The 25,212-nt window shown below is 41.5% G+C and overlaps 1 protein-coding gene and 2 long non-coding RNA genes across 6 annotated transcripts; all 3 read left to right on the top strand.

Moving 5' to 3' along the window:
* Positions 1 to 10,830: 10,830 nt before the first annotated feature.
* On the top strand, positions 10,831 to 14,854 carry LOC121567133. Of its 3 annotated transcripts, none has more exons than XM_041877086.1 (10): positions 10,831 to 10,996; positions 11,194 to 11,220; positions 11,502 to 11,711; positions 11,801 to 12,000; positions 12,559 to 12,571; positions 12,660 to 12,869; positions 12,959 to 13,158; positions 13,713 to 13,728; positions 13,817 to 14,026; positions 14,116 to 14,854. In XM_041877086.1, exons 2-10 carry the CDS (start codon positions 11,199 to 11,201, stop codon positions 14,319 to 14,321), a joined length of 1,287 nt encoding a protein of 428 aa, XP_041733020.1. In that variant the 5' UTR covers positions 10,831 to 10,996; positions 11,194 to 11,198; the 3' UTR covers positions 14,322 to 14,854. The 3 variants fall into 3 exon arrangements, with proteins under 3 accessions (XP_041733020.1, XP_041733015.1, XP_041733009.1); XM_041877081.1 differs by having other exon boundaries at positions 12,556 to 12,571; positions 13,716 to 13,728; XM_041877075.1 differs by having other exon boundaries at positions 12,556 to 12,571.
* Positions 14,855 to 14,958: 104 nt separating this feature from the next.
* LOC121567153 lies at positions 14,959 to 24,968 on the top strand. Of its 2 annotated transcripts, none has more exons than XR_006001059.1 (3): positions 14,959 to 15,395; positions 15,726 to 17,164; positions 24,456 to 24,968. It is a non-coding gene; the product is annotated as an uncharacterized LOC121567153 (long non-coding RNA). The 2 variants fall into 2 exon arrangements; XR_006001060.1 differs by having other exon boundaries at positions 14,959 to 16,880; positions 17,094 to 17,164.
* On the top strand, positions 20,561 to 21,195 carry LOC123489635. Its single transcript, XR_006660580.1, has 3 exons — positions 20,561 to 20,571; positions 20,754 to 20,912; positions 21,154 to 21,195. It is a non-coding gene; the product is annotated as an uncharacterized LOC123489635 (long non-coding RNA).
* Positions 24,969 to 25,212: the final 244 nt, after the last annotated feature.

Here is a 25,212-nt window from a genome sequence, read left to right as displayed (position 1 = left end):
GTGGACGAGCTCATCAACCGATTGGGAAAGGCCCGGTACATCAGCACCCTCAGCCTGACCAAAGGATATTGGCAGGTACCGTTGGCAGCCTCCTCCCGGGAGAAGACGGCGTTTTCGACACCGGACGGCTTATATCCGTACCGGGTGCTCCCATTCGGTCTCCACGGAGCCCCACCCATGTTCCAGCGCCTGATGGACCGAGTCCTCCGACCCCACCAAGAGTACACAATGGCCTATTTGGATGATATCATCATCCACAGCCAAGGTTGGGAAGAGCACCTGACATGCCACCAGGCGGTGCTGGACGTGCTCAGGCAAGCCGGGTTGACAGCGAACCCCAAGAAATGCAAGCTAGGGTTCGAGGAGGTGGAGTACCTGGGGTATTTGATCGGACGGGGGAACGTCAAGCCCCAGGAGAGGTAGGTCCACGTGGTACGTGACTGGCCCGTTCTATGCTCCAAGACACAGGTCAAGTCCTTCCTGGGACTGGCAGGATACTACAGCCGGTTTATCCCCAACTTTGCAGCTATAGCCTCTCCCCTTACCGATCTAACCTGGGCCCGCCTCCCGAAAACAGTGAAATGGACGGGTGAGACTGAAGCGGTGTTCAGGTGCCTGAAGGAAGCGCTGTGCTCCCATCTGATTCTCGTAAAGCCTTATTTCCAGGTACCGATGTTGGTCCAGACGGACGCATGCGACACGGGACTAGGGGCCTACCTGTCCCAGGTACACGATGGGGAGGAGCACCCCATCATGTACATAAGCCGAAAGCTGATACTCAGAGAAAAAAGGGGAAGGTACACAAACGATCGGGTCACCAGGTGGTTCTTGTCCCTTCAACGCTTCTCTTTTTCTGTTGTGCACAGGTCAGGGGCAAAGCATAAGAACGCGGATGCCCTATCGAGAAGGGAGACATACGTTGCACTGACGACCGCCCCCTCCCCGACAGAGCTAAGGGGTTGGGGGGGCGTACAGCAGGTTAGCCACCAGGGGGAGCCTCAGAGGCCTGGTGACAGACGGAGTCTACATCACACGCCGATGGTTCCCTCTGCTGGACGTGCCAGGTCTCGACAGGCTCTCCAGCCAGGACTAATTGGGGCTGATTGTGGTTGGTGAGTAATCAAGGGGCTGATTGCTTACCAGCTGGACGAGTCCCATAAAGCTGCCAGAAGGGCAGCACACGGGAGTGGGGACTGGGGAAGAGAGGTTACTCCTGTATTTTCGGGCTCTGTACCAGAGATAACGGAGGGAGCTCAGTTTTGTTCCCCACAGGAGACAGCAAGACCCCAGAGCCCAGAAGACGGTATCCGGAGGATACCTTTTCTCTATGTTTATTATTTAAATAAACACCCTTGAAACCGAGCTAATACAATTCTGTCCGTGTCTGATCTGTGTAAACGTCTTGACCAAACCCCCTGGTGTGCCACAATATATACCACTATATATACTAAAGTATGTGGATACCCCTTCAAATTAGTGGATTCGGCTATTTCAGCTGACAGGTAAATAAAATCGAGCACACCGCCATGCAATCTCCATAGGTAAACATTGTCAGTAGAATGGGCTTACTGAAGAGCTCATTGACTTTCAACGTGGCACCGTCATAGGATGCCACCTTTCCAACAAGTCAGTTTGTCAAATTTCTGCCCTGATAGAGCTGCCCAGGTCAACTGTAAGTGCTGTTCTTGTGAAGTGGAAATGTCTAGGAGCAACAACGGCTCAGTCGCAAAGTGGTAGGCCACACAAGCTCACAGAACGGGACCGCCAAGTGCTGAAGCGCGTAGCGTGTACAAATCGTTGAGTTCCAAACGTCAGCACAATAACTGTTCGTCGGGAGCTTCATGAAATGGGTATCCATGGCAGAGTAGCCGAACACAAGCCTGCAATGCCAAGCGTCGGCTTGAGTGGTGTAAAGCTCACCGCCATTGGACTCTGGAGCAGTGGAAACGCGTGTTTATTTAAATAATAAACAAAGAGAAAAGAATAGGTCTCCTCCAGGAGACCTCCTCCGGGATACCGTCTTCTGGGATTTGGTGGATTCAAGGAGAACGCTACCTGCCCGAATGCATAGTACCAACTGTAAAACCCTCACAAACCTTTACAGATTGAGAGCATCCTGTCGGGCTGTATCACCGCTTGGTACGGCAACTGCACCGCCTGCAACCGCAGGGCTCTCCAGATGGTGGTGCGGTCTGCTCAACGCATCACCGGGGGCAAACTACCTGCCCTCCAGGACACCTACAGCACCCGATGTCACAGGAAGGCCAAAAAGATAATCAAGGACAACAATCACCCGAGCCACTGCCTGTTCACACCGCTATCATCCAGAAGGCGAGGTCAGTACAGGTGCATCAAAGCTGGGACCGAGAGACTGAAAAACAGCTTCAATCTCAAGGCCATCAGACTGTTAAATAGCCATCACTAGGCGGCTTCCACCCGCTTACGTAACCCTGCACCTCAGAGGCTGCTGTCCCATATACATAGACTTGAAATCACTGGCCACTTTAATAATGGAACACTAGTCTCTCTAATAATGTTTACATATTTTTGCTTTACTCATCTCATATGGATATACTGTATTCTATTCTACTTTATTTTAGTCTATGCCACTCCGATATTGCTCATCCTATATTTATATATTTCTTAATTCCATTCTTTTACTTTTAGATTGTGTGTATTGTGTGTATTGTTGTGAATTGTTAGATATACTGCACTGTTGGAACTAGAAACACAAGCATTTCGCTACACCCGCAATAACATCTGCTAAACATGTGTATGTGACAAATAACATTTGATTTGATTTGAAGTGACCTCACCCACACACTGTTCCCGGACATCCCTCTGGAGGTTAGTGAGTGGGGGGCACCACATCCACATCATCCACATCCTGGTCAGTCTTCTCCCCAGATGACTGATACATATAGCCAGATAAGAAACCAGAGGAGAAAAGCAAACGATCAGGGGAGAGCTGCTCCAGAGCAGGGAGGAGTTGAGGTGTCAACTGTGCTCCCGTAGGTGTCCACGCCGCCCAATCTCAGGGCTCTTTGATTAAAGAATGATTTATAGGCCCGGTCGGAGAGGCTCGCTCAGCAATCCGTCTCCTGAATGAGTTTTTCTCCCAGGCAGAGGCGTGTAAATCATACCCTCAGCGCGAGAAGCCTGTCTGGACTGTGTCAGCGTGGCGATACGGGCTGGTGATTAAATGTTATAATCACCGCTGCTGAGCGTGCACTGTGTTGTGTCACAACCGCCCATTTATCAGACTAACAGTCAGCCTGGGGGGCAGCGTCTATTTGATTACCCCCTCCCAAATCTGATCAGACACTCAGCACTTATAAATACACTGACGCAATGTTTACATTATAGATATGCTGAAACATGACGATTCTATCAATCTACTTTATCAATATATTTGTAGTCTGAGGATTCATTCAACATCACCTCACACGTTTATCATACTAAGGTCAGCCTGGAGGCAGTATCTGATCACTCCACCAAATCTGATCAGACACTTAGCCCTTAAATACCCTGACAAAATATGATTGTATTATAAAAAATACTTGAATTTGAATCTAAAGGGGTTTCATACAATGTGTCAGTCAAATGAACTATTTAAGTAAGTATTTGAATATTAATGACTAAATTAAGTGAAATAGAAAACATACAATTTGACTTTACAAATATTGCAATCTCAGGGGTATAGAGCAGTGTGTCTAGTAGTGGCTGGCTGATCCTAGTTCAGACTGAATGGTTTTGTAATTGAAATTCTGCCTGATCCAAATGAGAACGGTATCTGCAGATAATTGTCCCTACAGGCTGCTGCTTTATTTGTCATTGTAGAAGAGTCTACAGCCGCCACAGAGCTACTCCGGTCCTCTGAGTGTTATGCACTATTTGCAGGTGGACTAAGGCCTACTCATCAGGGCTAGTGTGACTGCGTAAGGACCTTAGTTTCCCAGGGGACCCTAATTAGTGGTGAATATGTAAAAGTGGTTAAAATAACCCTTGTGAGAGCTTTGTTCCAAGGGGTCATGGCTAGAAGGGATCCAGCTTTTGTCAAATAAATGTCAAAAGTTGAACGTTTTTGCTTTTTAGCTAACTCTAACCCTTTTCCTAACCTTAACCTAACTCTCCTAACCTGCTATGTTAATTATCCTAACCTGCTACGTAAGTTCTACTAACCTGCTACGTAAGTTCTCCTAACCTGCTACGAGAAGTCAAATCTGACGTTAATTTGACAAAAGCTGGATGCCTTCTAGCCATGATCTCCTGAAGGTCCAGTGTAGTCTGTGCTGAGTCGTTGCAGTGCAATTCTATTGTTTATGTGAGGGCAAACCTTTTGGGGACCATGCAGTCTATTTGAGAATAAATATTTGGAGCATGGTCAATAATGTATTGAAGGTATGTTTGTTGATTTGTATCAGTGCTTGTTTTCTTAAAATTTGACAACATTTCAAATGTTTTTGTAAAATTATGCCACTACAGTAATGCCATTTTGTTTTCAATTGTTTCCAGTTGGTTTGTGTTTGTGATTTGACTTTGAAAGCCCCCCCTTAAGATGATTGTCTTGAAGTATATTAATTAGTATTTCTATTAATAATCACTGTTTATTTGTAAATGCAATGGCAAACTGTTTTCTCTTCCTTTCATTTAGAAGTTTGCAAAGTCACTGTTTTTGTTCATTTTCGTGAACTCTGTCAATTAAGTTGTCTTTGTGAAAACACTATCACTAGCGGCATCCAGTGAAAGTAATTTGTGTCGATGTGTTTTACTGTAGCCTGTTTCAAGCAAGCAAATCTAAACCTTTATTCATTTAAACGTTGCTTGTTTGTTTTATATCTGCCTCCCCATTGTTTCCTATAAATGGGCCTAGAACTTGTGAATGAATGTTAAACTATTATGTTTACAAAGTCTAATCACAAGGTGGGTTTCTGTTCCCTAAAGATGAAACTTGGGTAGTAAAAGATTCTTCCTCATAGTTGGTTAAAGACATGCGCCGTAACTTTTGAGTATTTTTTCAACCTCCCGCTTTGAGCTGGATGTGTCAATGTGTAGTTCATACTTACATAATCTATGAGAAGAATTACTGTTTTACCTCAATTAGCCACGAAATTCCTAGATTGAAAGCGACTATTTCTTGAAGCGGTGCTGCGCCATTTTCCAGAAAAATGAGCTTCAGCCCCTCGCTAAATGAGTGACAGCTAGCAAGATGCACCTGATGCACAATTGACAATTGACGGAGTAACCCATGATTCACCAAATTATATTTTGAAGGGGGAAACAAAGTACTTTAAGCATATGTTTTCGTTTCAGTCGCTTCCATCTCCTCTAACTGAAGCTAATTGTAGAGATTTTTTTTTATTGATAATGTAAAATTAACAGCCATATAGAAAGACTCATGTGAAGGTGAAATTACAGAGGAGGAACCTCTGGATGCAATTAAAGACTTTAAGTCCGGGAAAACTCCAGGGTTGGATGGCATACCAGTCGAGGTATACCAAACCTTTTTTGATATACTAAGAGGACCGTTATTAGAATGTTTTAACCACTCCTATGTAAATGGTATATTATCTCAAGAAGAAGGAATGATCTCATTATTACTGAAACAGGATACAAGTGGAACATATAGGGATCAAGTCCATTTGAAAAATTGGAGGCCCCTTACACTTCAGTGCTGTGATGCAAAGATTCTAGCAAAATGTACAGCACATAGAATTAAAAAGGTATTGTCGGATATTATTCATTCTAATCAGACAGGTTTTTTACATGGAAGATACATTGGAGATAATATAAGGCAAGTATTGGAAACAATAGGACATTGTGGAAAATCTGGGAAACCAGGCCTGCTATTCATTGCAGACTTCGAAAAGGCATTTGATAAAGTACGACTGGGGTTTATATATAAATGCCTGGAGCATTTCAATTTAGGAGAATCTCTTATAAAATGAATCTCTTATAAAATGGTGTAAAATAGTAAATAATGGCTATTTCTCAGAAAGTTTTAAACTGTCAAGAGGAGTGAAACAAGGTTGTCCACTATCGGCATATCTATTTATTGTGGCCATCGAGATGTTAGCTATTAAAATCAGATCCAACAATAATATCAGGGGATTAGAAATCCAGGGCTTAAAGGTGTCATTGTATGCTGGTGTCATTGTACGCTGATGATTCATGTTTTCTTTTAAATCCACAACTAGAATCCCTCCACAGCCTCATAGAGGATCTAGATACATTTTCTAACTTCTCTGGATTACAACCAAATTATGACAAATGTACTATATTACGTATTGGATCACTAAAAAATACAATTTTTACATTACCATGTAGTTTACCAATAAAATGGTCTGATGGTGATGTGGATATACTCAGAATACATGTCCCAAAGGAAATAAATGATCTCACTTCAATACATTTTAATAGAAAGTTAGCAAAAATAGATCTTGCTACCATGGAAAGGTAAATACCTGTCAATTTGTGGAAAAATCACCCTGATTAACTCTTTAGTATTATCCCAGTTTACCTATTTGCTTATGGTCTTGCCTACGCCTAGCGAACAGTTTTTTAAATTATATGAGAAAAAAATATTCCATTTTATTTTGAACGGCAAGCCTGACAAAATTAAACGGGCCTATTTGTATAATGAATATGAATTCAGAGGACAGAAATTATTAAATATTAAAGCATTAGACTTATCACTAAAAGCTTCAGTCATACAAAAGTTATACTTAAATCCGAACTGGTTCTCTAGCAAATTAGTAAGATTGTCTCACCCAATGTTCAAGAATGGCCTTTTTTCCTTTATTCAGATTACAACCACTCACTTTCAGTTATTTGAAAATGAAATAATCTCCCAAATATCACTATTTCTAAAACAAGCCATAGAAAGTTGGTTGCAATTTCAATTTAATCCTCCAGAAACGACAGAACAAATAATGCAACAAATATTGTGGTTGAACTCAAATATACTAATTGACAAAACAACTTATTTTTTTGACAAAATGTTTAAAAAAGGTATAATCTTCGTAAATGATATCATCGGTAGGACTGGTGGAGTTATGTCGCACATGCAGCTAACAAAAACATATGGAAATGTCTGCTCTACCCAAAATTACAACCAAATAATTGCAGCCTTACCGCAAAAATGGAAGAGGAAAGTGGAAGGGGGAGAAAGTAAGGAACTTGTCTGTCAGCCTTGCATTAAAGAACATAATTGGTTAAGGAAAACTGTGATCAATAAAAAAGTATATCCGTTTCATTTAAGGACCAAAGGATTGACAGCCGTCCCATATAGATTGCAAAATAGTTGGGAAGAGATTTTTGACGTACCGATCCCATGGCATAGTGTTTATGAACTGATACGCAAAATGACACCGGATTCAAAACTTAGAATCTTTCAATTTAAAATATTATATAAAATTCTTGCTACCAATAGAATGTTATTTATATGGGGGATACAATCTTCTGTCCATTTGTAGCTTGTTTTTGGACACAGGTCCAGGAATGGCTAAAGGATTGCAATATTTACCTGGAGCTAACCTTGCAGATAGCATTACTGGGTGATCTGAAAAGTCATAGTCAATCGATCAATAACATAGTAATACTTATAGCAAAAAAATATATTTTCAATTCACAATCTGTAGAAACAATGAGAATGGAAAGGTTCAGGACTTTTGTAAGACATCACAGTACAGTTGAAATATATATGGCAAATATAAATCCTATATGGATGGTGTTAAAAGATAGATGGGTGATGTTGAATGGAATTGAAGGATGGGACTAATAACAACTAACAACAAATAATAACAAGATAACTAATAATGTAAGCATACTGTGTCCATAATAAGTATATTGTCAAGCGACGTGTATGCGGTTAGCGAAGTCAAATGCAGGACACAGAGCGGCTGGCAACGTTCTTTACTGAACACAGTAAAATAAACATACAAAACAACTGTAGTGTCGAGTCAATGTTGCTAATTATGCTGTTAAACAAAGGAGTCCGCTTATACTGAACTTTGATCATAAGTTTTATTCATATCACAAGATTTCAGCATAAGTTTACAGATGTCATGATCACCCGGAGAGCAGTGTTTTAAATACAAGTCGCTGTCTGTTTAAACCCAGTACTTATAATTTTTTCCAAAATATGGGTGGCTCCCTCTACTGTCCAATCCCCTGTCTACAACACACAGACTCCCTCTGTTCTATGGGGCGTCACTCTAAAACAACTCCCTCTGAAACTGAATAAACATCCTCTCAGGTTCCACTTAAAAACATTAGCAAAGTCATAATCTCCATACACTACACAACAAAACTCCAAAACAGGGAGGAAAACACAAAGACCCGTACATACGAGAAACTGCCCGAATGACAACCGAACAACCACACACAAAATAACCAAATGAGAGACAGGGGTTAATATAGGGAATACAATCCAACATAATGGGAAACAGGTGTAAACAATAAAGACCAAAGAAGACAAACACCGAAACGTCGATCGGCAGCAGCTAGTACTCCGGGGACGACGAACGCCGAAGCCTGCCCGAGCAAGGAGGAGGAGCAGCCTCGGCTGAATCCGTGACATATATAGGTTGTAGGTTGGGAGCTTTTGTGAAAGAGCACAGTTATTGTCACGATCGTCGTATACAGAGGAGGACCAAGGCGCAGCGTGGAAGGTGAACATGCTTTTTATTAATGTTACACGAACAAAACAACAAACGATACGTGAAGTCCTACGGTACAAACACAAACCAAAAGGAACAAGATCCCACACCATACTGTGGGAAACAGGCTGACTAAGTATGGTTCCCAATCAGAGACAACAAGCAACAGCTGATTCACGTTGCCTCTGATTGAGAACCACACTGGCCAACATAGAAACACAATACTAGAACGAACACAAATGAAAACTCACACCCTGGCTCAACATACTAGAGTCCCCAGAGCCAGGGCGTGACAGTACTCCCCAAAGGCGCGGACTCCGGCCGCGCCAACCAAACACCACAGGGGAGGGACCGGGTGGGCACTCCGCCTTGGCGGCGGATCCGGCTCCGGGCCTGATCCCCACTCCCTCTCCAACCCCCCAAAGTACCCCTGGTCCGGTCTGGCCCCGCTGGCCGGAGCTGGACTGCACACTGGTGGAGCGGATTGCTCTAGCTCCGGCGTGAAGCAGCTGACCGGTGCCGGACCAGGCACCGGTGGAACAGGCACGGGCCGTGCCGGACTGGACGACGCACACCACTGGCTTGGTGTGGGGAGCAGGAACGGGCCGGACCGGGCTGGCGACGCTCACCATAGGCTTGGTGCAGGGAGCAGGAGCGGGCCGGACCGGGCTGGCGACGCGCACCATTGGCTTGGTGCGGGGAGCAGGAGCGGGCCGGACCGGGCTGGCGACGCGCACCATTGGCCTGTTGCGGGGAGCAGGAACAGGCCGGGCCGGGCTTGCGACGCGCACCATAGGCTTGGTGCGGGGAGCAGGAACAGGCCGGGCCGGGCTGGCGACGCGCACCATTGGCTTGGTGCGGGGAGCAGGAACAGGCCGGGCCGGCGACGCGCACCATAGGCTTGGTGCGGGGAGCAGGAACAGGCCGGGCCGGGCTGGCGACGCGCACCATTGGCTTGGTGCGGGGAGCAGGAACAGGCCGGGCCGGGCTGGCGACGCGCACCATTGGCTTGGTTTGGGGAGCAGGAACAGGCCGGACCGGGCTGACGACGCGCACCATTGCCTTGGTGCGGGGAGCAGGGACGGGCCGAACCGGGCTGGCAACGCGCACCACAGGCTCGGTGCGAGGGACAGGAACAGGCCGGACCGTACTAGGGACACACACCACTGGCCCCTACGCGGGGATCAGGAACGGGCCGGACTGGACTGGTAACACACCCCAGTACCTCTCGCCGTGCCTCTACACTTTCCTCCCCTTTTGTGACCAGTGGCCCCCGTAACCTGGCGGCCTCCTCTACTAACCGCTCCATCGCGGCCTCCTGCTGCCCGTCGTCCCACGGCGTGAGCCCCCCTAAAAAAATTTCTGGGTGTCTCTCCTCCTCGTGGACCAGGCCTCCATAGTTCTCGCCCAACTTCGCTCTTCTGCTTCCAACTCCAGCCTCTCTCCTCCTACACAGCTTGACCCAGTCGAGGTGGCACAGGAGATCCGCTGAGATCCCCTGGCGATGGCCCCTGGACACGCTGCTTGGTCCAGTTTTGGTGGGATCTTCTGTCACGATCGTCGGGAACAGAGGACCAAGGCGCAGCGTGGAAGGTGAACATATTTTTATTATATGAGTAATCACACGAACAAAACGATAACGTGACGTCCTCGGTTTAAACACAAACCTAATAGGAACAAGATCCCACAAACACTGTGGGAACACAGCCTGTCTAAATATGGTTCCCAATCAGAGACAACCAGCAACAGCTGACACTCGTTGCCTCTGATTGAGAACCACTCTGGCCAACATAGACATACATGAACTAGAAACACAAAGAACACTCACACCCTGGCTCAACATACAAGCCTCCCCAGAGCCAGGGCGTGACAGTTATGGATATGGCATATAAAAGCGAACCGGATGGACATCATGAAAATGATCGGAGAGGTTGAGAGTAGAGGAAGTTCAGGAGAAAAAACAAACAAAATATAATTATTGTAAAATTGACTGTGTCCATAAAATGTAGATAGTAGGTATAAGCTGGAAGTAGAGGCCTAAGCATTGTTGGTCGCTAGTTTACTCCAAGTAGGGAAAGGGTGGTACTTTTATTTTGAAGACATAATAAAAAATGTTGAGTGCAAACACGTCATGTACAGTCCCCTTCTAAGAGAGAAAGAAGGGGCGGAGTTAAGCCCTGAGGTTTTGTGAAATGAAAGTGAAAAACATATTTTCTGTATAGTCATACGGCACATCTGGAGAGAAGTTTGTGTGTTTTTAATGACTATTACGCATTGCTATTGATATTAATTTATCTGATATTTTTTTATCTGAAGTGGCAGTTTTGACGAGTAAGGTAAGACGGTATATCTGACACTTTAACTTTCCCAAAATAAACAAACATTTATATCATAAAACAAAGAGTACTGAAGAGAGAGATACACAGGATATACACAGTATGTGTTTTTGCACTTGAGAGAAATAGAGAATATGATTAATAGAAAAGTAGCTTAATGATGTGTGTAGTTATGGTTTCCAACTTTTTTTATGCAGGCAAAATGGCAGAGTCCAGTGTTCATAGTAAGTCAACACGTTACTTTCTCAGGAGTTATTGGTTGCTTTTCTTGTATTAATGTCGTATATACAAACCACAGTTTAGTCAGTAGATCTATGTCATAGGCTTATAGATTTGGAGCAGACATGGGATTGTTGTTGAGTCTCAAACTGTTAAATAACATAGTTTCCTGTAAAAATGGAGCCCAACAGGACACACCTTCACATATAGTCAACTCTGTCAGCGCCAAAAAGCAAGGTCATGAAGTAAAAAATAATTGTTTAATAAAACAGATATCCTCTTGCAGGTAAGTCAAGGATGGGGAAATTATGCACCTGTGTCATAGGTGATACTTTCAATTCTGATAAGGACTTGATAAGACAACTCATTGTCCGAGGAAACTGTACTGAAGTGTCAGTAGCGGAGAGTGATGTCATCATGATGATCTGTCCTATCGTCAGTCACCTTGGACCTCTTGATCTTGATATACAACTGGAGGTGGTCTCAGAATACCTAGGTATGTATCAAGAGGCTAATTACCTGAATACATGCTTTATTTGTTAGAGTTCTTAAACTAACTTTGTTCATCCCTCACTCTCTTGACAGCTGGTAAACCTGTCGTTCTGGTGGTGCTGCATGACACTTTCAACCCAGACTCCACTATACCTGACAGCAGCAGACTAGTGACCAGGGGTGAGGTAATACTCACAGTGGACTGTCTATTTAATCACAGAGGACTTCTGGACTGTCCTCGCAATAAAGAAGCAGTCGGTATGATTCTGAAGAGGCTAAACGTACAACCAAAGGTATAGTTACAACGTATAGTCCACTTTGAGTTATTTAGCACCGCACTTGCCCTTCGCCATTTAAGAATTTGCGAAAATTATGATAATGCCCTTTTAGTGTAAGAGCTGTTTGAAAAGGCAGCCTGAAATTTCCGCCTGTTTTGGTGGGATGGAGTTTTGGCTTGCCTGGTGACATCACCAGGTGGTAAAGTAGTTAATAGACCAATAAGAATGAGAGTACCAAACCTCTCTGCCTATAACAGTTAGTTTTCAGTTTTCACCTCCCCACTCAGACCACTCCCAGACAGTCCTAGCAAAATTCTTGCTTGAGAAATAGCTCTTTGCTAAGAAGCTATTTTTGTTTATTTTTGACCATTTTAATTGAAAACAATCACAATAAGGTACTTAATTGTTACCCAGAAATTATTTGATATTGAGATAAAAAAACAACTGCTGCATTGGACCTTTAACTGACTTGCCTAGTTAAATATCGGTTTAGAAATCCATGTTCAGCACAATGTAGAATCGAATACTATACTAATAATTAATTTCTTAACTTCTCTCTCTCTGTTGCAGCAGGAATTCACAGAAGGTAAATACTGCTCTAAATAAAATTAATATGATGAATTGCACAATAACAAAGGTTTCATTTTTAACGAAACAGAGATATCCTCTTGCAGGTGAGCCAAGGATGGGGAAATTATGCACCTGTGTCGTAGGTGATACTTTCAATTCTGATAAGGACTTGATAAGACAACTCATTGTCCGAGGAAACTGTACTGAAGTGTCAGTAGCGGAGAGTGATGTCATCATGATGATCTGTCCTATCGTCAGTCACCTTGGACCTCTTGATCTTGATATACAACTGGAGGTGGTCTCAGAATACCTAGGTATGTATCAAGAGGCTAATTACCTGAATACATGCTTTATTTGTTAGAGTTCTTAAACTAACTTTGTTCATCCCTCACTCTCTTGACAGCTGGTAAACCTGTCGTTCTGGTGGTGCTGCATGACACTTTCAACCCAGACTCCACTATACCTGACAGCAGCAGACTAGTGACCAGGGGTGAGGTAATACTCACAGTGGACTGTCTATTTAATCACAGAGGACTTCTGGACTGTCCTCGCAATAAAGAAGCAGTCGGTATGATTCTGAAGAGGCTAAACGTACAACCAAAGGTATAGTTACAACGTATAGTCCACTTTGAGTTATTTAGCACCGCACTTGCCCCTCGCCATTTAAGAATTTGTGAAAATTATGATAATGCCCTTTTAGTGTAAGAGCTGTTTGAAAAGGCAGCCTGAAATTTCCGCCTGTTTTGGTGGGATGGAGTTTTGGCTTGCCTGGTGACATCACCAGGTGGTAAAGTAGTTAATAGACCAATAAGAATGAGAGTACCAAACCTCTCTGCCTATAACAGTTAGTTTTCAGTTTTCACCTCCCCACTCAGACCACTCCCAGACAGTCCTAGCAAAATTCTTGCTTGAGAAATAGCTCTTTGCTAAGAAGCTATTTTTGTTTATTTTTGACCATTTTAATTGAAAACAATCACAATAAGGTACTTAATTGTTACCCAGAAATTATTTGATATTGAGATAAAAAACAAATGCTGCATTGGATCTTTAACTGACTTGCCTAGTTAAATATCGGTTTAGAAATCCATGTTCAGCACAATGTAGAATCGAATACTATACTAATAATTAATTTCTTAACTTCTCTCTCTCTGTTGCAGCAGGAATTCACAGACGGTAAATGCTGCTCTAAATAAAATTAATATGATGAATTGCACAATAACAAAGGTTTCATTTTTAACGAAACAGAGATATCCTCTTGCAGGTGAGCCAAGGATGGGGAAATTATGCACCTGTGTCGTAGGTGATACTTTCAATTCTGATAAGGACTTGATAAGACAACTCATTGTCCGAGGAAACTGTACTGAAGTGTCAGTAGCGGAGAGTGATGTCATCATGATGATCTGTCCTATCGTCAGTCACCTTGGACCTCTTGATCTTGATATACAACTGGAGGTGGTCTCAGAATACCTAGGTATGTATCAAGAGGCTAATTACCTGAATACATGCATTATTTGTTAGAGTTCTTAAACTAACTTTGTTCATCCCTCACTCTCTTGACAGCTGGTAAACCTGTCGTTCTGGTGGTGCTGCATGACACATTCAACCCAGACTCCACTATACCTGACAGCAGCAGACTAGTGACCAGGGGTGAGGTAATACTCACAGTGGACTGTCTATTTAATCACAGAGGACTTCTGGACTGTCCTCGCAATAAAGAAGCAGTCGGTATGATTCTGAAGAGGCTAAACGTACAACCAAAGGTATAGTTACAACGTATAGTCCACTTTGAGTTATTTAGCACCGCACTTGCCCCTCGCCATTTAAGAATTTGTAAAAAATGATAATACCCTTTTAGTGTAAGAACTGTTTGAAAAGACTGCCTGAAATTTCCGCCTGTTTGGGTGGGATGAAGTTTTGGCCTGCCTGGCGACATAAATTAATTAATAGACCAATAAGAAAGGGAGTTTCAAACTTCTCTGCCAATGACAGCTAGTTTTCAGTTTCCCCTCCCCGCTCAGACCACTCCCAGACAGTCCCAGGAAAATTATATTCAGCTCAATGTTTGATTGAATTGTATAAGCACTTCTTTCAATCAACTTGTGGAAAACAAAATGACTATTGAAGGGATGCAATGAATTGTATATTGATATTGTATTGAGTTTAACTGACATGAGTTGAATATACTGAACAATAAACAATAACAACAAAAACAATTGTAAAAGTAATCAAAAAGTTTTCCCTGTTGAATGTGTATTGATTGAAACCTGAAGTCATCTGAAATAAAATCTTAGTATGCTGATGACATCTTGCAAATACAATTTAAAAAATGTGAAGTAACTATTTGAATTATTATTATTATTATTATTATTATTATTATTATTATTATCTACTATGGGTCAGAAAAGCTCAAGGATTTTGTTAAACAATCTAGGCGCTTCAAAACACTAAGCTGTTGGGTCAGCCTTATGGTCAATTATCTTCATTTGCGGTGTTAAACATTTTGCAAGATAAGGCAAAACTTTACATTACAGTGCCCTTATTACTGTGTAATTACTGCTGTAAGTACAGTGTAACAAGTATCGTAATACTTACAGCAGTAAACCTAAACCTAGCCCTAACACTGATGATAACCTTTACCCTAAGCCTAAATACAGGGTCAGTACAGTGTAACAATGAGTAATTACAATAGGCTACTTGTTACACTGTATTTACACAGTAATAAGAGCACTGTAATGTAGATTATTTTCTGAAAAGTTATTAACACCCTATCTAGTTTTAGATCCCTTCTTCTCCAATCCCATGGTAGGACCCCTGATAACAATCACAACAAATTATTAAAGGTAAGCAGTGTTGATTATGGTTAGCGTCTTGAATGAGAAATCTTCAACAAGGCCGCTGTAGATTGCTCAATTTACCATTACGCTGTGCTACCATGTCTAACTTTTTCTTAAAATTTTTCTTAAAATTGATACTTGAAGACCGCACCTGTTTCTAAAGTACAAAATCAACGTATTTTCCCCGCTTTTTATATCTCGTCCCAAACCTTAAACCTCAGAGCAACAGGGTTGAACACTTTTTGCAGATACAAAGAAAAATGTCATTGATGTTCTACATGAGGTACGTTGAAATATGACTTTGACACAGTGTCCATTCCATGTGTTTTTATCCAGGTGGGTCAACATTCAACTCTCTTTAAATATGTGTAAGCAGGCACTATGTCTACCTACAGGTGTTATTACCACATCTGCCAATTACTCATTCAAATCTATATTGGAATAATTTCCAACATCCTATATATCAAGCAGGATTTTCACTTTGAGATTGATCACAGGGAAACCACCCCAAAGTGGTTATTGTGAAATAAGATTAGGGTTTATCAGATTCCTCTTTAGGTTCTGTTTCTGGGTGAGCTGATCTGACAGAGTTAGCAAGGCTAAAGAGTGTGACCCGCTCTTAGCTTTGCTACACTCACATTCTATGTATCTCTCTGAAAGTCCAGGGATAGTACATTTCACTACTGTGGCTAGTAATAATTGGGTTCTCATGAGGAATTTATGAGAAAATTCACTGTCCAAGTTTTCAGCACCAACTCTCTAAGTGGAGTGTGGCGTGTGGAGTGTGACCCTGGGTGTTTACTGTAGTCACAATGTTTACTGACAGTCAATTACAAAATCACCAATGGAACGTTGCACCTTCTTTGCTACACAGTAAGAGCTTTAGTGCCATCAGGTGGATACATGTTTTTACTGCATTAAGTGTAATCGCTTAAAACAACCTCAGATAGGTCAAAAATATGAGGACTGATAATGTATCCAATTATTATTACATATTTTTTGTTCATAACTGGAAGTACACGCCCCGTAATATAATATTAAAGATGCATAGCAGTTGTGTTTACAGTCTGGGTTGAGCTGCAGTGTCGGCAGCACAGAGAAAGGATCAGACATTACTAAAAATAGTAATTTTAGCTAAGATGCCTAACTTATCTATTAGCATGCCAATAGAACGAACTCAACAACAACTGAACAAAGTTGACTTGCACTACCTGGCTAGCTAGCATTAGCCGGCTAACGTTACTGCCAAAGATCTTTATAACTAAACCTCATTGTTCTATCTGTGTTAGTGCTGACTAGCTAGCAGGCTTGCTAGCTACAGTAGCTAGCCCTACCTGGCTATGGCTATAGTCATGCTAGCTAGTGGAAGTAAGTTACTCCCTCATGCTAGGTAGTTGTAGCTAGCTAGTGGAAATAAGTTAACGTTAGTCCCTCAACCTGCTGCTACAAGATGAAGCGGCCCGGCCAAAGCGAGGTAGCTGCTGCAGAAAGGTGAGATTTGTACATTACTTTCTGTAGCTAACTTAGCTAGATCTTCTGTCTGGCTGGTGCTTATTGACTGAGTAGGCTAACAATTAACTGCAGTTACTGTACATGGTTACATATCTGGCCCTTTACATAGCAATTTCTTACACACTCAATACAACAATGTCCAGTTAAGCTACAGTCAATGCTGATATTGTGTGTTTGTGTGTGTGAGTTCAGAATGTGCCCGCAGGAGAAGGACACACTATGACATCTGAGCAGATCTTCATCCAGTTACATCAGCCAATACAGTAAGTTAAAATCATCCTTTTTATTGGTGTGGCTATAATTCACAAACCTCCTTTCCTGCTAACTGAAAGGCAGATGTAGAAAAGGCATAATGGTGAGACTACTACATGAATTGCTACGACCATTGGCCTGCTTTTCTGAATGTATACCAACCACCTTTCAGGGGGGCTGATGATCAATGATACAGAGATATGGAACGCCGTTTGGGTCTTTGCGTGTCAAAAAAGATACACGTCAAATAACACTATTTGACTATTTTACGCAGTTATTACACATTGATTACACCATCACTCGTATTTCATTTGTCACAACGACTCATCGATACGTATGCTATGACGCTGGTAAAGTTTTGTCTCGGGCACTTCCCCAAGCTCTGGACAGTGCTGGTCATAAAAAAAGCTAGCTAACGTTAGCTGATTGATGCAAACAATGTTCTTCCCCAAAAACATAGCTAAATGACAATCTGTTTCAGTAGCTATAGTTAGCTAGCTAACTATCTAGCTAGGTGTCATCATCTAAAATACCCCTAATTTATAAAACTGTTTGATTAATGATGGCCGGACCCAGTGGCGGTTTTACACGGAGGCCGGGGGAGGCCTGGAAATGTCCCTGGCCACCCCTGTGGCCCCCCGTGCTGACCAAATAAAAAATTATGAATTTATAACTATTTTACACGCGAGCGCCAAAAGCGGAACTAATGCAACGCTCTACACGGCAACGTTCTACACGGGTAAATTAGAGTGGCGCACCCGAAGGTCGAAGGTAAGCAAAACGATTTAATATCATAAGTGACTTGTTGTTCTTGCACATAGCCTACATGTTCCTTTTGTTCCTCACACATAAATCAAATCAAGTTTTTAAATGTCTGGTCTCGATTTGTTTAGAAATGTAATCATATCTAAGCAAACTCATCGAAGCAGAAGCAAATATCCAAATGTTAGTAGGCTATCCTTGCTAGGTCTACACAATGTTGTGATGTTAACCACGTAACTTCATCCGTCTTGGCTGTTGCATCGCGATAACAAATACATTTTTAGTAAAGTAATCAACAGGTTATCTGCCAGTGTTAAGTAGGGAGGGATGGTTAGGTAACAAAATGTAATGCATGCCCCTACGTTTTTTCTTCTTCTAATAGTTATCATGAAACGAGGAAGGGACATAAAGTCATTTTTTTGCCCCAGCAAACAAAAAAGTTAGATAGAGTTTATGATTTTATTCTTTTGAATTATCTCTGCCAAACATGTATGTACTACAAATCTTCAAGCTCCACAGATGTTTTATGGCATCCACTAAACCTCTTTAGATATTTGTAAATTATACAGTGTGATACCTTTCAACGAAAGTTTATTTTATTTTTTACCAACTATGATTTTTCCTTTTGAAAACAAGCAAAGCAAGAAAAAAAGAAACAAAATCACTCCAATCATTGCACACTTGTGTCGTTCAGACTTTGCAGGTCCAGCTTTGACATGATGATCTAACTAACACTAATATTGTAACTAATATTGTAACTGAAATATGTATGATCCTATGATGAGCGATTGCTTACTTCCCTTTCACTCTTAAAAAATTACTGAAAAAAAATGTGTATAAAAAGGTATATGTAGTATATGTTTGTTTAGTGAGCATTCATGCTGTCATTTTTTCCTAATGTGAACTATGGTGGAAATGTGCTGTCCTAAATGGACTTGCCCATATATGTTGTAAAGCCTTTTTTGTACACCTGCTCATCAACTGACAGTGAAGTACACAAAGACACAGACACACACACACACACACACAGACACCTGTAATATTCTTGTTTTCATGTTGTTGCTGATATCCATCAGTGTTGTTCATATTGCTACATTGTGTTGACATGATTGTTGCTTTTAAACGAATGTTAACTTAATGTTTATTGTCTGCATCCTATTGGACTACTGGATGTTAATGTGTAACACGTTTCCCTGTTTATGTGCTTTAGCAATACTGTATGTCAATATGGTCATGCTAGTAAAGCCTCTTTGAATTGAATTTCTTTTCTGATTTGGTTTATTTTACCTAAATGGATACAGGGTAGTGTGTTTTGTTTATAAATCACTCAGAAAGTTTTCTTTCTTAAAACAAAATGTGGAATCAACTGTCCACAGTAGTGGGGCTTCCATAAATAGGAAATGGCACATTGTTGTACCCTTTGTTGTATCCTGGAGTTTTGTTCACATTGAATATGAACCCTGTATTTGTACCCTGTACTTTTTATTTTATTTTTATTTTTTTATTTTTTCATTTTTATGGCACTATCTCTCTTGCATCTGCACTCTTGTACAAAATACGTGTTATAATAAATGTCATATGATTTTAAAGTAAAATAAAGTTTATAATCTTTGAATATCATGTGTTGCCAGTTTTTTTATGTGTGCCCCCCTGATTAAACACTGGCCCCTCCTTGGCCCCCCTAGTAAAATGTGTCTAGAACCGCCACTGGCCGGACCCATCTATGTGAAGCTAGCCACAATAAGGATTAGCCACAATAGTGGAATTTGCGGTTAGCCTTCAAAATAAAATGATGTCATTGACAGTGACGCAAATAGGCCCTTTTCACGATGACGTCATCTAACTTCCGCCTTTCCGCGTAGCAGGTTAACTTCACTTCCGTTCGCCCGTAACCTGAGACTTCTCAACGAAAATACAACTGTTGACCACTAACTAGCAAGCTAGCTACTTGAAGAAATTCCAAAAGGTACGTTTAAGTTAAATTAGTAAAGTTAAGAGTAATAATGTTTACGTATATGCAATGGTTTGTAACTTGCTAACGTTATTGTTAATTCATAATTGTTCACTGCCTTAGTTACTTAAAAGTGGGCTAACGTTAGCTAACAACAACTTAGTACCAGATACCGATAACGTTAAAGGTAGCGTTACATTGCTGCCTGGCTGTAATGTAACAAGTTTACTTAGCTAGCTATCTAACCCTTTGTTAGGCAGTTAGTTTATTCATGAATGTATAGTAACTCACCTATTCAAATACTGTTGTGCATGATAGCTAGATAAATATTGATTCCTGGTCAAAGCTGAATGTTAATTTAGCTGTTTCTTTTCTCTCGGTGTCTGTATCGCAACAGTATCCCATCCAACACCGAAGCATGGCACAATCTTCGAGAAGATGCTATTGCAGTGTACCATTTTGTTCAAACAACAAACAGAAATTCCCGTATCTGAGTTTTCACGATTTCCCTGTTGATGGAGAAATACGTGCCCGTTGGGTGAGGGCGATCAGGAGAGATGAGGGACCAAGTTTTAAGATTCTTCGTGGGAGCACCTTTGTTTGCAGTCAGCACTTTCCCCCCTGAGGATAGATACACATCGGCCAGTGGACGGATCCGTATTAAACAGGGATCAGTGCCGTCTAGATTCCACTGGAATGATTGGGGTAAGGATAGGTAGACAGCGTTAAACGTAATACTACTGTAATCCAATAATATATTACTTGTACAAAATGTTTAATAATTTAATCCTGATGCAATATAGCTGCTACATTTTGTCATTTTAGGGACTGAAAAGTGATTACCAAAATGTATCATGACAAGCATATGGTTAATTTCACACATATAGGAGGCGGCTCACAAGCTCGGGAGTCAGTTTACCAGCGAGCAAGAAAGCGTCTTGGTGTTGCTGTCCTGGATGATTCTGATCATGAGATGCCTGACAGCACAGAGGGTGCTTTGCCTGCAGTGACAAACGATCACGACTATGCCTGCCGTCCTTCTCCTGGTTAGTATTACAAATAAGAGTAACCATGTATCTTTTTGGAAAAAAAGTAAAAGTATATGGCAGTTAAGTAAAAATACTATTTTATACTACGATTTGGAGTAACTGGTCTCTCTGTGAAAAGACTTGGCGTTTTAAACCTCATCCATCTTAGAAGCTTCTTCAGTTTTATTTATTGAAAATGGGATGGGATAGATGAGTAATAACTAACCTACCAACATGTATGCTTTTTCTTCCCCTTAAGGTAAACTGGACAGTGCTACTCAAAGAATTCGAGAGTTGGAGCTGCAAGTGTTGTCCCTAGAAATTGAGATCCAGCACCTGACAGTTAAGAAGCAGCATCCACTCCTTTTTAATTTTTGTGTCACAGATGAGGACTATCGCTACTACACACGATTCAGCTCAAAGGAGGTCTTCACTGTGTTTTGGGATTCTGTTTATCCCTCTGCTTCACGGCTTGTATACTGGTCTAAGGCACAGCAAACGGCACATGTGACACCTAGCCCTCACCGAAAACTTCCACTTATTGATGAACTATTTATGTTTCTGTGTCGTGTTGCAGCTGGGCTTCAGGAGAAAACCTTGTCTACCATCTTTGAGGTCAGCCTGTCCACAGTTAGCCGCATCATTTTAACATGGACTAGCTACCTTTACCAGGTTCTTGGCTCACTGCCGGTGTGGATGACAAGAGAGCAGGTGCAGGCCACAATGCCTGATAAGTTCAAGCTCTACTGCCCTCAGGTGAGAGTTATAGTAGACTGCACCGAGATCCGCTGTGAAACACCATCCTCCCTCTCACTACAGTCAGAAACCTTTTCGAGCTACAAAAATCACACCACCTTTAAAGGGCTGATTGGTGTAGCTCCATGTGGTGTTATCACATTTGTATCAAAGCTCTACACAGGCTCCATCTCCGACATGGAAATAACACGGAAATGTCAGATCTTGCATTTACTTCAGCCCGGAGATGAATTAATGGCGGACAAGGGTTTCCTGATCGAGAGGATGTTGTCAGAAGTGGGGGCAACACTCGTCATCCCTCCACTGAAAAAATCTCCTCAGCTCAGCAGGGAGGACACTCTTAAGACCCAGGCCATCGCCCGGCTGAGGATTTTAGTCGAGAGGGCCATACGGAGGGTGAAGGAGTACCATATCTGGGATGGGCTTGTTCCTCTTTCCACAGTGGGTTCAGTGAATCAGCTGTGGGCCATCTGCTGCCTCATGTCGAACTATCAGGGACCTCTTGACATTAAAGGAGACAAACCAGTCTGATGTTTTTGTCAACTGGAAGTTGTATATTTCCTGAGTAAGCTAGATGGGCTGTAAATAGAAGTACTTTTATATTACTGTATTGTATGTACAAAAAAATGTAAATATGAATTAACTTTGTTGGTAATTTAATTGATCTAATGTTATACTGTATGTTTTTGTTAAGGGTAATAACTTTTTCATAGCTATTAATGAACCTAATGTGATATATTGTAAAAATATCCAACTATTAACCATGTTATGTGCTTATGTGTCATGGCACTGATGGAACTATTAAATATATGTTTGCAAGCAACTGCTTCCAATCCTTTTTGATTTTGGTAAGAGCATTTACAACATCGCAATCCTTTTCAAAATTTGTATTTCAATACATAGATATACAGTATATAACACAATTAAGAAAGGGCGCGGCATTAGCCATTAATACATTACTGACTCTTATCTTACGGTCGATACAAACAGCAGTAATATTAAAAAGAGGCTGCAAAACAGAAACTCGTCAGCTCATAACCTTCGCTAGCATAGGGCTAATTTAAGCTAAATAAAGATAAACACGTACCTTCATAATCAAACAGGTAACCTTCAACGAAGAACTTGTAGCCTTTATCAAGCTTCGATCTTGAAGTAAGGGACCACTTGTCAGCAAGTCGTTCTACGTCGTTAAGTCGTATTGGTGGCAGATGTGAAAGGGACTGGGTGAACTCCATAATGATGTGCTACTAGCTAAGCGTTCCTAAGCGACACCGGATGTAAACATAACCTGCATCGCGGCAGAACGGAAGTTGTCTGACGTCACGTGAAAAGGGCCTATTAATACAAATAGTGGAATTACGCCATGATAACCGAGGTTGTATTGTTATATAAATTCAACAAAATAAAATGATTTGTTAATTTGACAAAAATCTGTTGAAATCACACTGGATGTATTAGACTTTAGAATTGCATTGAGGGCATATGCATTTCACTGTACAACCTTACCAATGGATTATGGATCAATGACATGGGGTATCAGTCTACTCAGTGACACCCAGAGAAAAGTAGCGTCATAGCTCTTATTACGGGACTCTGAAACCACTGTGAATTGAGCCACATTTATTGTACCAGTCACCCTACTATGTATATTGAACAATATTCCAGAGGGAAAACGATACAACCTGGATGTTTTGGGAGTCTGATAACTCTGAGGAGGACATTGGGAAAAAAGATCTTGGTACTGAGTAGACAGACATCCCATTTAATTTATCCCCAATCCTTAGGTAAGGCTGCACAGTGCAATATGAATGTCAATACGCACAATAGGCTGACTGTGAGGTGGTTTCACACAGTCGCAGTCCCGCGATAAGAGCTACAACGCTAATATTTGAATAAACTCTTCACAGTTGTCTTCTGTGGGTGTCACTGAGTAGACTGATACCCCATTTCATTGCTCCACATTCCAACCTTGTTTAACATTATCTAGTCTAAATATTGAATGATTTCACCAATTGTAACCTTCTGCGTCACTTTCAAAGAGGTACTTTTATTTTGAAGGCAAATTCCACTATTGTGGAACCGCAAATTCCACTATTGTGGCTATTTTCCCAACACATAACCCGGTCCGGTCAAGCCTCACCAGCCAGATGAAGTTTACTGGCTGCTTTTAACGTTAGCTTTGGGCAACATGGTTAAGTAGCTGGCTAGCTAGTTATTTTCATGTACTTAAGTTCAATTTCAAGTGGCTACCTAGCTAATACTTACATGGATTCCTAAATCATTGCTAAGAATATTGAAAATGACTGCAGTTTCTATTGGTAATTGTTTTCAGGCTAACGTTAGTTGCATTGGTGCTAGCTAGGTAACGTTACCAAGCTAAAGCTAGCTAGCTACCCCAGAATTTGCTAATAACATCTGTATCAAAGATATTTGCAAACATTTTTGATCCTGCTCGTTTGATCCTGATCTTATTTCAAATGCTCACACAGACGTTTTCCCATTCGGTCGAACAAATAATGCATTATTACCAACGCTCTATTGTAAACATGGTTGGTGGCCGGTGTGTGCTTGTTTGCTGACTTTTTTTGTACAGGTTTGACAGTGCTACTGATCGTAGTGGTGGCGCTTGGCTTGCACATGCAAATTCAGCACACACAACATTCTATAATATAATTGTATTATTTGACGTGTCAAATTAAAAGTGTATTTTTTGACACGCAAAGACCCAGACAGCGTTCCATAAAGCGAAAGTCTGATATTACTTGATTACTGATTTCCCACATACTCCCTCTCTCTCATTCACAGTCCAGTCACTCAGCCCTATCCAGAAGCTCTCAAGGTCCTATACTACTTCCTTCTACAACACCCTGATGAGAAGCAAAAAGTATGGCCCAATGACTGGCCCCACAGGCCAGGGTTGCCAGGCCTGTGGGAGAGAGTGGGCACAGAACTCATCAGTGCCTAAAGTGCCAGGGAGAAGGTCCACCAGAAACTCAGCGCGTGGTCGGTCTGGGGGCAGCCCTGGCAGTGATGAAGGATCTTCTACCTTTAAATTTTTCTAAACCATTTTTTCCAGTGTTAATGTTTCTGAAAGTTAATCACACAATAGGCTACAGTTCTACAGCTACAGTAGAAAACAACATTTGTTTGGCAGTAGTCAATATGTTCCATTATAGGCCATAACAAGATGCATTGTCACAGCTCAGTGATATCACTTGCAGATGTGTGTAGATCGACCAGTGCCCTGTTTGTTGTTTTCATTGAGTTTAGAAACAAAATGACATACGTCATTCAGTTGTGGCTTGTTAGCTCTGACAAATACTTTATTTTTTATTTTTATTTATTTCACCTTTATTTAACCAGGTAAACCAGTTGAGAACAAGTTCTCATTTACAACTGCGACCTGGCCAAGATAAAGCAAAGCAGTGCGATAAAAACAACAACACAGAGTTACATATGGGGTAAAACAAAACAAAGTCAAAAATACAACAGAAATACATATAATATACAGTGTGCAAATTTAGCAAGTTATGGAGGTAAGGCAATAAAATAGGCTATAGTG

This window comes from Coregonus clupeaformis, chromosome 1, assembly GCF_020615455.1.
Source record: "Coregonus clupeaformis isolate EN_2021a chromosome 1, ASM2061545v1, whole genome shotgun sequence".
Lineage (NCBI taxonomy): Eukaryota > Metazoa > Chordata > Actinopteri > Salmoniformes > Salmonidae > Coregonus > Coregonus clupeaformis.
This window is presented reverse-complemented; position numbering and strand designations above follow the sequence as displayed.

Excerpts from the sequence above, each read along its gene's own strand:
- LOC121567133 (XM_041877075.1), top strand. The coding sequence starts at position 11,199 with ATGGCAGAGTCCAGTGTTCATA. Across the intron at positions 11,712-11,800 it reads GGTGGTCTCAGAATACCTAG|CTGGTAAACCTGTCGTTCTG; the intron begins GTATGTATCAAG and ends CTCTCTTGACAG. Across the intron at positions 14,027-14,115 it reads GGTGGTCTCAGAATACCTAG|CTGGTAAACCTGTCGTTCTG; the intron begins GTATGTATCAAG and ends CTCTCTTGACAG.